Genomic DNA, 16,257 nt, shown 5'->3' on the forward strand with positions numbered 1-16,257 from the left:
CCCATTGCAGCCTCTTGATGTCTGTTAGGAATAATTTGTGCATATACAAAGAATAAAAATGGCTTGAATATCATGATCTACAATTTCGTTAAAAAACCAAAATGAAAATGATTTATAATAAATAACACTTCTGAAACGTTTATAAATTTTAATTAATTTAGCCTGAAATGAAGAGTAATTAAGTGTATTATACCTAGAACAGTGATAGGAATTTCAAAGTTCAAGAATTTTGACCACTTTTGACTCCGACCCTCTCGGGTCTTTTTGGGTCAGACAAGACAATCACATACTGATATTTCTAATTAGGTATGACCCGTTTCCTATGGATATCGAACAAATAATGTTCAAAAATGTGTTTTTTCTATATAACTTAAGTGACCTTGACTCTTCTCCATGGAAAGTCGAAGACACCAGAGCCATAAAATTTCCAATTTTATAAGGACCAATCTATGAAAAAATTTCCGCCAGTTCTGTGAGTTGAGAAGATGTTTGAAATTTTAGTCAAGTTTACTCATTTTGGTATTTTCACAGCCACAGGGGTGGGACCATATAATTCACATTTTTAATGGATTCGACTCTGAAAAATATGTGAAAATTTCTTGAATATTTGTTTTAGTAGTTTTTGAGAGTCAAATGTTAAATTTACGAGCAGACGAGACGCACGATGGATAACACGGTGTTTAGAATAGGCCTAATTCATTTGAAACTTCGTCAAACGTGAAGCAAGACGTCAAGAATATCCAAACCACCATTCCCATGCACGATATATTGTTAATTATCATGGAGTTAAAAGATGTAGACAGCTTGAACCAAACACTGTGGTAGATTTTGATAAAAAGTACAGAACGTTTCAGACATAAAAAGTAATTTAACGTAAATAAGGTAAAAACTCCCAACTTCAAAAACCTACCAATTTTGGAGATTTAGAAATGTTTAATTCCATTTCACTTTCGCTAAATACCAAGCCCATCCATTGCTTTGTTGTGTTAATAGAGATTGATATCTGCTAATAATAATATAATAAATATAAGTATTATCTCGAAAATAAATCAATGGATTATGCATTATAAATGGAGTCTGACGTAGCGAACATTCTTTATCTTTCATATGCATTGCTATATTTCACTGAATAAAATATTTAATATTGTTATGTTCATGTATAATATCATGTGTATGTTTATTTAACACCATGATGTGCCATCACATGTATGGTCCGATGCATAGAATGACCACAGTACTATCTGATTAAGTTAAAAAAAAAAACATAGAATGATGATATTGCTATCTGATCAAGATTAAAAATAACTATCTTTTTACATAAATTATGAAATGGGAACGCTTACAGTAACCATGATTTCGCAATTACGTAGTGACTCAGTCACATGTGACTGATCTATATTTAGACTTCTACGTTATGTTTGTATACACATGTACACACTTCACGATAAACCGCGATCACTTGACCATGACCCTTGTATATCAGTCTATTTACATTGTGTGTCCATTAACACACAGCTTTAACATAGAGTACAACATTCGCCTATATCGAGGAACTCTTTTGGTGCAAAATCGTGAGGACATGTACCTATAGCTACCATCCACCCTTAAGCATGTGACGACATCGGTGTTAGTTCGGATTATAAGTGTTTGTTATTGGAGTCGTCACGTGCCTTTGTCGTCTCAGTTTGAAGCTGGGTATGCTGAGGTAAACTCGTATTACGGGTAATCATGCTTTTATCATTAGGTTCACAGGTGATCTTATACGGGTGTGAATAACCACCAACTCACGTACGATAGTATTTAATTCATAACAGTACAAGAAGATCCATACAAAGAACGTTATTCTCGACAAAGATGAAGACAACGGCCGGCTGGGCGTTCTTGGTGAATTGTTCATTGTTTCTTGGCTTAATGCTTTCACAACATGTCAGATGTCTAGCTGACAAAGAGACGACAAATATCGATTGGAGAACTGTGGGAGACTTCGGAAATCACTTTTACATCAATGGGGATCCGTTTCCGATAGGAAAGGGTAAAGAGGGAAAAGAGGAACACTTCTTAGATCTCAGACGATCCTATCTTCGTGATGGTGCAATTGGAACTCTGCTTCGAAACTACGAAGATTTGCAGGGACTGAAAACCACCGGAAGTGAAAGTGAATTAAAGCGACCAGATGTAAACGAATTGACGAACGTGTTTTCTATGCGTCAATCAAATGACAGCCGGTATTATGTGTCGTTTGCTTGTCTTAATGACACAAAACAAGTCATTTTGGATATCCAAGGCTTAAAACCTTATGCTCTCAGTAGTAAGTGTTTTATATCTAATTACCGGGTTTTTTTTTTATTAAATTTGATATTTACACTGTTCCTCAATAGTTTGGCTACCTATGTTAATATCAACATTATCATTTCGTTTCGTTCTACAATGTATGTTCTGTGAATACAGAATAGCGTTAGATTATGTTAACCGGTTGCTTCTAAATGATCTTTAATAAAATAACTGGAAATAAAATCAGCATAGGGTTTTGTAAATCAATTTGTTAAAGAAAAGTATGCATATGCTGATAAAACAATAATTCTGTTCTATCGAAGAAAAATGTTCATTTAAGAAAAATCTACATATGGAAAGTTAAATGAAATGAAAAATGTATCTAGATATGGTGAAACATTGAAATTGTAGCCATCTACATGTATTATTTTTGTCGTATTTCATAATATTTCTTTTTCTTTTTTATTTCACTTACCAGTAAATCATGATTATCTTTCCTTTACCTTAGTGTTGGATGCCGACGCCAAGATCCCCAGCGGTATACTGCAGGGACAATATCTATGGTTTGGGAGTTATGGCGAATGTGTATCGGTCAAGTCACCTAAACTACCATCAGGACGTTCCATCACTGGGAAATATTTCCTAGCATCCTCGCTGAGACCTGTACAGGTAAATACGAATATGCCCAAAGCTTTTTGTCATGATAACAAATACTGACATCACCAAAACCAGTGACCATTTTCGTCTATTTCACTAGAAAATACCCGGTGCAATGATATCTAGTTATTGAATTATGAAATAGCATAAGAAATAAAACGTTTTTCGATAAATAAGTAATCGTTAACGTTGGTATCTGCGAGTTTGATATATAATATGTTATATCAGAGTCATTAATAATATGTTATATCAGAGTCATTAATAACCCTTCGTACCAACCGCATGTACTACAATAGAGAACAAACCAAATCCAAACAAAATAAACTTATTTGTTGCTATCACAATGTGTATATAAATCAACGACCCCAACTTGGTGTCGATTTGGTATACTTATAAATATGGGACAAGGAATAATTCCAACCGTGTGTACACAAAAAAAATTGTCACATTTTCGAGGCGATCTGCCCCTTTATCAAGACATACAAAACGAACACGATTACATAATAGAATACGAACAGTAATGCGGGACAAAGTATACAGATATTTAACTATACAGCTCAATGGGGCGCAATATATACTTATACTTATAAATACATAGAATCATGATGTCTTTAATGGCAACCGAACTCTCACGAAATTAATGTCCATCTTATGAATGCATTTTTCCATCATAAACTGTTTCGAAGTCCTCGATATAAGCTCAGCATTACATCATCAAATAATCGAAAATAAATAGATAACGCAAGAACAATGATAAGTGATACGGCATGTACATTTCATATGTGATCAATAGAGATTTTTACACTTACAGACAATCATTTCAAATTCCACAAACGTAAACAATAATCTGACATCTGTATTGACAATTCATAAATGACAAAATACGATCTGGATTATCTTTTGTACAGCATCCTTGATATCCCAGGAGTTATTTTCAATGTCGTTATTTACACCCCGGAGAATATTTTACCAGACCAGAGGGTCCAGAATGAAAAACATCACCATCATTATATTCATTGTGTTTCAGGCCCTTGGAAACAAACCTATTTCCCACGGTATATGCGTACCGAGTAGTTGCAACGAAACAGATGTGATGGGTTTGATTCGAACATGTAAGTACTGTTGAGGTACTAGTCGAGTGTATACAAACTGTTATGCAATCCGAAATTTTGTCAACAGACATGTGATGCAGTGTCAATGATATATGAATATATATCGCGATATTTTTATGTGAATTTTTAAAGAGTGTAATTTTATAAAAAATGCTTTTATTGTTAATTATTTAATAACATATTTATTATTTTTTACCTGTGAATGAATAAAAAAGTGAAATTGATTTGTTGAAATAAAGTAAGTTTAGATTGTAAATGACATTTATCGTATCTTTTTATAATTCATTTTATGTTTGTAACGAGCTATGTCATTGTCTTTGAAATTTATACTAATCCAATTACATTTTCTTTGGTAACGTTGCTTCTGCTTGGCTGATGGCGTAGAGATTTCATAGAAAATAGTTCCTCTGTCAATTAGGATCTTCTGAAAAGATTATATATCATTGATTAAATTTAATGGATTGATTTGAATACTGATAATTTTGTATGTTTTATAGATGTAACACAAAGATTCTCATCATGTTTATTTCGAGTAAATTCACTTTTTGAAAAAAATTTTCTATGACCTTCATGTATCAACACTATTCAAGATAAACCTTAAATAATAAAATAACTTTTATCATATCTCGTAAAGTGATTGATGATGGCTCCGGTCCTCCCAAACCCGTGGCGGCCCAATCTGATGATGAGCGGTCCTATTCTACCGGCGCTGTCGTAGCTTTGTAAGCTTCACGTAATACATCATTTGTAATCATGTTGCTGGGAATTTAATATACCGAATATCCTGTATTTACAAATAATGTAATGCTATTGTTTTAACGTCAGGACATATGTAGTGTAAGGTTTAGATATAAATTTATATACCAGAATACCATGTATTTATAAACATTGTAATGTCATCTTCCTTTTTACGACAGGGTAGTGTGCGGTTTAAATATTCATTTATATACCAGAAATCCCTCTATTTACAAACAGTGAAATGTCATTTTCCTTTTTAAGTGTGCGGTTTAAATATTAATTTATTTACATGAATACCCTGTATTTATAAACAATGAAATGTCACCTTCCTTTTTACGTCAGGGTAGTGTGCGGTTTAAATATTAGACTATATACCAGAATACACTGTATTTACAAACAATATAATGATGCTTTGTTGGGTGTTTTTAACGTCAGGGTAGTGTGCGGTTTACTGGGGTCGCTGGTATGTATTGGAACACTGACAGATATATGTCTGAGGTATAAAGGTGCTAGCAGACAGCGGAATGACAGAGCAAGTAACGGTATAGCGATCCAAAGTAATGAGCGGACAGGTCTTCTCTCGAGTACATCAGTGTCACTAGAGGAAGCTCCATTGATTAATCCACCTAATAATGGTAATGTTTAAAGTTTATTAAAGTTAAAAATGCATCGTCAGCTTTTAGTACAATTGTATTAAAATCGTACTCAAACTTTTGAAGTCAGTTAAAACAGTTATAATAAACTTATAATCATCAAAAAGATTTATCTTCATTGAAGTGGTTTCTTTTAGGGTATTTGACATCGTGCTGTACCCGTCGTTGTCTCTGTGGGCTTAAGCTCAAACTTCTCCTGACATGCTCTCTACCAGGTGTGGGTATTTTCCGACTCTATCTGAAATTCTATGATCCCGTGTTGTTATTTTTCACGTAGATTTTGAATTGAAGATGACCATCACGATCGACTGTTATTTTGAAAATACATTTAGAATGTTTTAAAGACGCTCCAACGCAGAAAAATAATATTTTTTCACTATCAAAACAGTAGCAGACGATTAAATATTTTTCTTTATTTTTCTATAAATTACTTAATTTACATCATTACCACCATTGAAAAGTTTGAGCTTCTAATCGCATCCTGAAAAGATTCCGTGGCACTTTGTCCTAATTTGAAAAGTACTGATTGCACCGAAGGCAAAATACATTTTTTTTGTTAATTAGACACATGTCCATAATTAAACACCAATTATTGTTCAAATGATGAGTATCATTTATGTTCTGTCGGCGGTGGAGCATCTTTAATTACCTGAAGAAATATGCATTTACAAAGAATATGGTGTTTTGCAAAACGTCAAACAAGTTTCAGATGGTCGTTAAGGCCCTTAAGTCGTTATTTTTGTACTCTGAGTCAAGTATGGTTTCGTTGTTATTTCGTTGTTCCAGAAGAAGAAATAATATTGATTAACCAAAATATTCAGATTTGATCTCCGTTTGCAAAATGTATCGCATGGTGCCACTGGAACCACGTGATGTAACGAAATGCTTAGAGAGTATTTTCCGATAGACTCACAATAGACTAGCCTGCATATCCCGAATCCTCGTGTTGCCGATTCTTCTTCAACGATAAACTAAGTTATTTTCGCGAAGACTTGATTTTGTGTTTTCATTTAAATACACGATTTTCGGTTTTAAGATATTATTTTACTTTTGAAACATTTTGAGGTGATTTTTTTCGAGATGCTTTACTACCCAGCAACAAAATACATACGCGATATCTAATGGTATGCGAAAATATACGTTGGCCTAGTTACAGTAATTTGAAAACAGTGATGTGATCCTCACATATTCTGCAATTTCTTCGATGCATTATCATACTTTCATTTATGGTTTTGGTTGCAGACGGGTCAAAAAAGATGCTCTCTTCATTCATGACATCATTTTCTTTCGTGAGAAACACAGAGAAGCTGATGTCTACATCTACAGCCTCGAGTCCGCTCTCTTCTCTGAATGGTATGCGCGTGTTGAGCATGTGGTGGGTCATCTTGGGACATAACTACGAAATACCATTTGCAAACACATCACTTCGTAAGTAGAACGTCACCCACTTAGCCACTTAAATACTGTATAACCTGTTATTTTCGCGAGGTCTATATTTTCGGTTTTTTTTTGTTTTTTTTTTTGTAGGATATTGCTATTGTCGCGTAAATATTAGCCGTAAAAAATCAAGAAACTGAATGAATTTTATATATAATTTTAGCAAAATCGCGAAAGCGATAAAGTCCAGTATATTCATTTTGAGTTTAAATCGTGAATTTTTTTGACCTGGCTATATGGTATATATTGCTGAAATGGTCGGACGTCGAAATTAAAGGATACATCATCATTTCTTTTGCAGTCGATGGTTGAATGGTTAGCATCAATTATCTTGTACTATACCTAGTAAATGAAAGTACTTCATTTATTTCTGAAAATTAGAAAAGTCTTTGTATAACATTTTTATTTTAGCATGACAAATGCTTAATGAAGTCATATACATGTACCTCCACTTTATCGATATAATTTGATTTTCAGAAAACCCTGGCCAGGCCATACAACTTGGTCAACGATTTACGTTCCAGGCCATATTAAACGCCACTTTTTCTGTTGACACTTTTTTCTTTATGAGGTAAATAACTTTTTAAAAAAGTACTTATCATTTTTTGTTTTTACTTTGTTTTATTTACTTTTTTTAAATGTTTTTCTTTTTAACCCTTTTTCGTGTTTTTTTTCTTCAATTTTTGCTTTTAATTTATTTACAGATATATTCGCAGATTGTATGCATATACTGAAAAAAACAAACAAAAATAACCCCTACAATAATAGCAATACTACATAGCTTTTGTTTTGTTATATATTAAATTAAATCCGAATCATTTTGATTTTATACGTTAAATAAAATAATTAATAATAAGTAATGAATAAAACTATTAATAGAATCATGTATTGTTGTAAATTGAACGTGAGCGATTGTATCCATAAGCAGTTTTCATGTGCATTTTCATAATAATTGATATTCCATTCGCGAAGATTTTTATTAATAAACATTTTTTATTTCGTGATATTAATTTATGGCTTTGTACCCAGACTTGTTATTTGGTTATTTCTTCATTTGAAAAAAAAGATCTAGTGTTTGTGTTAGATATAACTTATATACATAAAAAAGTGTTTTGAATTATCTTCCTTTTCCAGCGGAGCTTTGGTGACTTATTTGTGTTTAAAAGATATTGCAGCAAACAACGGCCGGACACGATGGGGAATGTTTTACTTTCATAGAGTTTGGAGGTAACTATATAAACACGTCGGGATTGTCTTACTAAATTCAAATTTTAAAAAAATTGCCCGATCTAATTTGGACTGTTCACTATTTAGCGGTTATTTTATCTATGCATGCATTCTTATTTAACTAAAGATGCTCCACCGCTGACAAATGGTATTTTTTCACTATCAAAAACAGCAGCAGACGATTTGGTATTTTTCTTCAATTACAAAAGTTGTAACTTACTTAACACCATTTCCGACATATATCCTATATGGAATGAAATACTGTTTGCGCACATCCAAAGTCAAAATAAATTATTTTATATTATTTTTTGTGATAATTAGACTTATTTATACACGATTAAACACTAATTATTGTTCAAATAATGAATATCATTTATGCTCTGTCGGCGGTGGAGCATCTTTAAGCATTGATGTCATTTTTTTTAATTATTTTTAATTTTTTTCCATTTTCACAAAGTTTGCAAACAAAAAATCATAACCCGATGAAGTTAAAAAAATATTGCATATATTTAATTTTTTTATCTATTGGATAGAATAAAATATTATAATGATTTTGCAAAGGACTCATTTTCCGAATCAATACGCAACGTCAATGTCTCTATATTGTCACGTCATTCGCTCCATTCTTTTTTTTCCAGTTTTTTTTTGAAATTGGTATCTAAAAACGTATTGGCCAATCAGAAAGCCAGATTTAGTATAAAAACAATGATAAAATAATTTTTATTCATAAAACTAAAAATGGCGGTGATATATATACTTGAACTGCATACTTTACTGTAGAACAGTTTACATTCGCGTGTGATTGCATTTCGCAATTTGCGCGGGTAATGAGAAAAATGTAATGTAATATTTTTATGCATATGTCACTATTGTAATATAATTCGCTCGATTTTTGCAACACATTTTGGCGTTGAAATGTGTCGAATTGTAGGTTGTTGTAATTATGTGATAACATTAATTAAAATATACATTTGTGCTTTCATGAGATTTTATGAATCTCGTCTTGAGTTGAAGTTTCAATTTGTGCTTGCAAAGGCTAGCAAAAGTGAAAGCTTCTTAGACTCGTTGCATAAAATCTTATATGAAATGAACGCTCAATGAAGATTCTTTATTTACATATTCTACTTTATATTTCTAGGCTTACTCCAGCATTTGCCTTTTGTTTGATGATATACGCTACACTGACCAGGCATTTCGTCAGTGGACCTTACGGTATTGTCTACAACGCCATGATGGATTATGCTGGGGACCCCTGTTCATCTTCTTGGTGGTCTAGTCTACTCTACATAAACAACTTCTACCCTGGAAGTGGTAGCCTAGGAAAAATAGTACGTTTGTGTCTAATGCGGTCATACTTTACATAAAAAACTTATATCCTGACAGTGGTAGCCTAGGAAAAATAGTACGTTTGTGTCTAATGCGGTCATACTTTACATAAACAACTTATATCCTGACAGTGGTAGCCTAGGAAAAATAGTACGTTTGTGTCTAATGCGGTCATACTTTACATAAACAACTTATATCCTGACAGTGGTAGCCTAGGAAAAATAGTACGTTTGTGTCTAATGCGGTCATACTTTACATAAACAACTTATATCCTGACAGTGGTAGCCTAGGAAAAATAGTACGTTTGTGTCTAATGCGGTCATACTTTACATAAACAACTTATATCCTGACAGTGGTAGCCTAGGAAAAATAGTACGTTTGTGTCTAATGCGGTCATACTTTACATAAACAACTTATATCCTGACAGTGGTAGCCTAGGAAAAATAGTACGTTTGTGTCTAATGCGGTCATACTTTACATAAACAACTTATATCCTGACAGTGGTAGCCTAGGAAAAATAGTACGTTTGTGTCTAATGCGGTCATACTTTACATAAACAACTTATATCCTGACAGTGGTAGCCTAGGAAAAAATAGTACGTTTGTGTCTAATGCGGTCATACTTTACATAAACAACTTACATCCTGACAGTGGTAGCCTAGGAAAAATAGTACGTTTGTGTCTAATGCGGTCATACTTTACATAAACAACTTATATCCTGACAGTGGTAGCCTAGGAAAAATAGTACGTTTGTGTCTAATGCGGTCATACTTTACATAAACAACTTATATCCTGACAGTGGTAGCCTAGGAAAAATAGTACGTTTGTGTCTAATGCGGTCATACTTTACATAAACAACTTATATCCTGACAGTGGTAGCCTAGGAAAAATAGTACGTTTGTGTCTAATGCGGTCATACTTTACATAAACAACTTATATCCTGACAGTGGTAGCCTAGGAAAAATAGTACGTTTGTGTCTAATGCGGTCATACTTTACATAAACAACTTATATCCTGACAGTGGTAGCCTAGGAAAAATAGTACGTTTGTGTCTAATGCGGTCATACTTTACATAAACAACTTATATCCTGACAGTGGTAGCCTAGGAAAAATAGTACGTTTGTGTCTAATGCGGTCATACTTTACATAAACAACTTATATCCTGACAGTGGTAGCCTAGGAAAAATAGTACGTTTGTGTCTAATGCGGTCATACTTTACATAAACAACTTATATCCTGACAGTGGTAGCCTAGGAAAAATAGTACGTTTGTGTCTAATGCGGTCATACTTTACATAAACAACTTATATCCTGACAGTGGTAGCCTAGGAAAAATAGTACGTTTGTGTCTAATGCGGTCATACTTTACATAAACAACTTATATCCTGACAGTGGTAGCCTAGGAAAAATAGTACGTTTGTGTCTAATGCGGTCATACTTTACATAAACAACTTATATCCTGACAGTGGTAGCCTAGGAAAAATAGTACATTTGTGTCTAATGCGGTCATACTTTACATAAACAACTTATATCCTGACAGTGGTAGCCTAGGAAAAATAGTACTTGGTCTAATGCGGTCATATTGTCAAAAGGGTCATATTTTGTATATGTAAACAACTTTACCCTGGTAGTGGTAGCCTAGTTTTTGTCTAAAGCGGTCATACTTAACATAAACAATTTCTACCCTGGAAGTGGTAACCTTGCAAAAATAGTACGTTTGTGTATAAAGCGGTCATACTTAACATAAACAACTTCTGCCCTGAGAGTGGTACCTAGCAAAAATAGATTCTAGGCACAAAAAACTGTAAAACGTTTTGTTTTCGCAAAAAAAAAAAACAAAAAAAAAAATCACGATTTTTCTGTATTTTCTCATAAAATTAATTAGCTATTCATACATGTTACCTTATTTGTCATTCTCGTTATTTAACTGGTATCAAAGTTTGCGGAAATTACCTTGAACGCTAAAATAGCGCAATTTCCTGTGAATAAAAAGTACTATACAAGTCCTATTAATATGCCATGTATTTGTTTATACCTAAGTGTATGCAAAGGTTCAAGAACTAATCACACACACATTTTATTATATATTCTTTTGATTATAGTTACCATGGAATCATCTTTAAAATCATGATGTCATAATAAAAAGCAACATCGTCGTGTCTCTCATGCGACAGCGCAAGCATATGGCCATAATCGTTTAAATTTTCTGATCATGTTTAAGTGAGTTCTTCTTATAAGATAAATATCGATATTGTTGAACCCTTTCTCATACAATATTATGGAAATCAAAATCAAATAGTATCTACATGTATCACCTAGTTTAAGTCTTCTAATCTACTGTTTTCAGTGTATGGCGTGGACTTGGTATCTATCTAATGACATGCAGTTTTTCATTATTAGTCCTATATTTATCATTCTACTTTTACGGTAAGTGCATCTTTAATATAAAGAAAAATATAGAAAATTTGTAAAAAGGACAAATAAAACATGATGTGATAATTATGATAAACTTTAATAGGTTAAACATGCTTTAAGTGACCTGAAGGTCATATTCTCAATGTTTGACTGTGAATAAACGATGCAATAATAGAAAAATGGGTTCTACTAATACAATATTTTTTTACATACAAATATTAAAATTAATTATTTGAAAACATGTAACCGTTCCTTTTTTATTGTTTTTTGTTTACATATGAAATCTGGTTTGATTTTATGCAACATCCTTGCATTGAATCACGATTGATTTATGTATTAACGCGATAATGTTTTAATGGATTATCGATATTAAGATCAAATTTATTTCAGTTATCGGAAAGTAGGTGTTAGCGTATGCGTTGCAATGATTGCAGCATGCGTCTTTATTCGTTTGATGACGGCTATTGAATACGGCATTCACATACCGAGGTAAGAAATTGCTTTTTGAAATACACAAAACTGTTTATTTTGTCGAATTGTTAATGTTTTATTGGTCGCCTTCGGGCAACTGTTGCCCTCAACCCAGGTCAACAACTGTATACGCACAAGAGAAAGTAATTCTGTACTTTTTTCCCGGTTAGAAACATTCCCGACATTCTCTTATTTTATACATTTAATCCTACTTGTTCTTTTCGCGGGTATCTGAGTTCGCGGAAATTACATTTGACCGCGAAACTACATAAAATAAATCCCCACAAATAAAAGCAACTATACAGTATGATGGCATAAAATAAGTGTTTTAATTCATTGGTATTATTCTTCAGTCAGGCAGTCACAAAGCATAAAGACGACGCCTATGCTGGTAATACATTGTACAACAGACCATACACCAGAATAGCTCCTTATATGGTTGGGATGTTGCTAGGCTACCTCTTACACACAAATGGTTGTAAGGCAAGACTAAATAAGGTAAGTATTTCTCCAATCTGATTGAAAATACATATCCTTATTTTGACTTTGCTTCAAAGAGGGTCTGTAACGTGATTGGCCGTATCAAGTTTGAATATCGAAAGGTTTTACATTTGTTACTATCACTATTACATCAGGTACCTTGAGTATAAAGAGAAATGGAAAAAATATGAAGTACAAAATCTCTTGGCTCGTGTGATAAGCAATGTTAAATATTAAGGTAATTCTTAAAAGTGAACTTTATAGAATGGCTAGTCTTTAAATTTGACTCGGCGGGCATAATGAAGTTTCTGTTTTCAAAATAATGGAGAGCCACCATTTGTTTTCATATTCAGAGTTATTCTTACATATTCCTGGAATTACTTTCTTTCACAGATAAGTGTTCTAATTGGCTGGTTGTTAGCAGTTTTCATGGGAACGCTTCCAGTATATGGTCTTTACCATTATTACCACGACTCGGCTGAAGCAAATCTGGGAGTTAGTGCACTGTACGTCAGCTGTTCAAGGCTGTCATGGTCGATTGCTATAGCATGGGTCATATACGCATGCGCAACCGGATATGGTGGTAAGATATACATGCACCATGATAAAGCTCAGTAAAAGAGAAATAAATTTCACTATAACTTGAAAATTGCCAGTGCCTTCTAAGAGTGTTGATTGATTGTGACGTAGTCATAACCAAATTACTTAATAATCATCCCTACTCCAATAGACAACTGTGAATTCTGGTCGCTTATATTGCAACGTCATCTTTTCAATGCCTGGCATTTTTACATGATCCGTTATATTATTGACATTAAAACTATGTTGGAAAAGTTGGAAGTTGGAAATACATGTATATTTTGATATTTGTATCATCAGTCTTATAAATGTATTTGAAAATATATTTCGGTATATCGTACAAAAACAAGATTTATGTGCAGAATACCAATTTTATTCAATTTTTGAAAAATTGTGTTGAAATGTTGACAATTCAATATTACGAGATTAAGACATTATGTATCCATACCTCCCAAACCTGAATGATACAAACTATTAGCGAACTAAATATGTTCATGAATCCTCAAAGTGTAGTAGCTTTGCTGTTGTTTCTTTATGTTTCCTGGTTTTGTACCTACAGGTCCAGTGAACATCCTATTATCCTGGAAGGTCTGGGCCCCTCTAGGAAGATTGACTTACTGTGCCTACCTCATCCATCCTGTGGTTATAACAGTGTACAGCTTCAACCTCCCCTCGGAGTTCATCTACGGTGATATATCTGTGGTAAGCCCGCTAAATTCATAATTAAATACGCTCCTGGTTTTCCTAAGATGAGGAATATTAATAATGTAATTCGTCTGAACACAGTTATTTCACGTTTGAACTACCTTAGCATAGTCCATTGCTACTGTTGTAGGATCTCATTCCGATCTATCAGAGTTATTTCCCTTTGTCTCACCCCGCCAGTACCGTTTCACTCCGCCAGTACCGTCTCACTCCGTCAGTACCGTTTCACTCCGCCAATACCGTTTTGCTTCGTCAGTACTGACGGAGTGAAATGAAGGGAAGTAACTATGCTATAAATGTATCCAAAGGTATTATCTCTACACCTAGAGGTCACCGATCGACTGCATTAAAATCATATATAAGATATATATCTTTAAAGTGAACAGTCGGGCAAGGATGGCTAAAGTAGGTAAAAATGGTGTGAATGTATCCAGTATTATTTATTGAAATAGAAAAATAAAATCTCTCGTCAAAATCTGTCTGCGTACGAAGAAATTAATTTAAAGTATAGGAATCCTAAAACGTCCTCCCGGCTGACTATGTCCGTGGTTACATTTCCACGCAGCCTCGCTTTCAATGCTTTCAACTTTTCTTTATTTCAATGGTCAGAACTTGGAAACTAAGCCGAACTTGACCTTCGTATTAATATGTGAGAACTTTTGGAAGGCTAATGAAAGCATTTAGACTGGTTTTCTTTGCCCGACTATTCACTTTAATGTTTTATTGTTTGTATCAATAGAATAATATATAATGGCTTTACTTACAATGCATTTTTATTTTATTTTTCTGCTTTCAGATTTACATGTATTTTGGCAACCTGGTGACGTCATATTGCATAGCTTATATTGTTTCCATGGTAATTGAAGCGCCAATGATGGGACTAGAGAAGGTGTTTTTCAAACGATAGTGCACGAAAATAATCACAGTGTGCTTATAAAATACTCAAAAATATGAAACTAAGAGGACGTTGCATATCAAATATGAATTCCCGGTTTAAAAATGTTTTGTGTCACTGAATCCCAACACATTTCTCTAGCTTTAAAAGCTTTAAGGGAAGTTGGTATTTAAATGATTTGTTATGCGCTACCATAAGCTACATGTACTTCTAGTTGCATAAACATATATTTAAGACTAATATAACGAATTTACTGGTCTATGGTGTTTATTCTAAACATGTGTTCCTCTCAGTCATTTCAAAGTTCTTCATTTGATAGTGAAGTGCAAGTTATTAGTTTAAACTTGAACAAAACGTTTTCAAAAACATATAAAAATAAACTTTATTTACATCGATTGCGAAACAAGTTATACAACTTATGCAAATCACTCTCGATGACCCGAATGTAAGCGCACGAAGGGTCTTAATGTGGGAAGAAACCGGAGTGCCCGGAGAAAATCCACGTGATCGAGCAGGTGACCCCTAACCTTTTCACGTCCTTTCAGAGGATTGAACCCCGACCGGCTTGGTGAAAGGCGAACGGCTTAACCACTAAACCACCCGATCACCCAAAACATATATTAGATGTTTACTTAAAATTTAATTTCGAACCTTCTTTCCGAATATGAATTGGCAATGAGGCTGGTGAAAGTAGGGTTTTCCGGTATTAAAGCCATATGGATTTGAGTCAGAGGAAGGTAAATCAGAGGATGTATGGCCACAATGGACTCAATTATCAATTTGTTTTAATGGTTTGTATTCTGTCGTTCTCCTTCATTTGTCTATATCAATGTTTAGATACAAACATGGCAGTTCATATAAGAAAATACTATGGAACATGATAAATTTGTGCTACTTTCATTTGTCAATTATAGTTTAGAAATTACTTTGTGAGCAGAAACCTCCATGGCTGACCTATGAGCAGTGATTCCAAAAATGTATAAACAAATTTAATTGTTTTAATATTTGTGGGTAAACAACAACTCCATGAACAACGAAAGTTTCTAAGCAACGAATATTTCATGTAACACAAAAGCTAAAAGCATAAATAAACAGCATTAAACATTACAATTAAATAATCATTATGTAGTTATTACATGTACTAATGTTGTATTACACAAGTCTTACGTGTTCCGTAAAACTTGCTGAAAGTTGATTTTGTCATTGTTATATATGCTAATAAACTGTATTTATACCAGACTGAATAGTTCGCAATATTTGTGGAAGACAAGAAGACCTAAAGTTTGCAGTTCC

General features: G+C 33.5%; 1 protein-coding gene across 1 annotated transcript; it reads left to right on the forward strand.

The window, feature by feature from the left end:
* Nucleotides 1-1,397: 1,397 nt before the first annotated feature.
* LOC138331459 (nose resistant to fluoxetine protein 6-like) lies at nucleotides 1,398-16,203 on the forward strand. The gene is made up of 15 exons (XM_069279105.1): nucleotides 1,398-2,308; nucleotides 2,780-2,940; nucleotides 3,956-4,040; nucleotides 4,675-4,762; nucleotides 5,214-5,413; nucleotides 6,674-6,859; nucleotides 7,346-7,439; nucleotides 8,003-8,095; nucleotides 9,234-9,423; nucleotides 11,767-11,846; nucleotides 12,225-12,323; nucleotides 12,659-12,803; nucleotides 13,179-13,368; nucleotides 13,924-14,066; nucleotides 14,866-16,203. Exons 1-15 carry the CDS (start codon nucleotides 1,855-1,857, stop codon nucleotides 14,974-14,976), a joined length of 2,319 nt encoding a protein of 772 aa, XP_069135206.1. The 5' UTR covers nucleotides 1,398-1,854; the 3' UTR covers nucleotides 14,977-16,203.
* The last annotated feature ends 54 nt before the right edge of the window (nucleotides 16,204-16,257 follow it).

Source organism: Argopecten irradians, chromosome 9 (genome assembly GCF_041381155.1).
Source record: "Argopecten irradians isolate NY chromosome 9, Ai_NY, whole genome shotgun sequence".
NCBI classification, from domain to species: Eukaryota; Metazoa; Mollusca; class Bivalvia; order Pectinida; family Pectinidae; genus Argopecten; species Argopecten irradians.

Coding starts and splice junctions, on each gene's coding strand:
- LOC138331459 (XM_069279105.1), top strand. CDS start 1,855: ATGAAGACAACGGCCGGCTGGGCGTTCTTGGTGAATTGTTCATTGTTT. Junction 11,847..12,224: donor TTTATCATTCTACTTTTACG/GTAAGTGCATCT, acceptor AATTTATTTCAG/TTATCGGAAAGTAGGTGTTA. Junction 14,067..14,865: donor TCTACGGTGATATATCTGTG/GTAAGCCCGCTA, acceptor TTCTGCTTTCAG/ATTTACATGTATTTTGGCAA.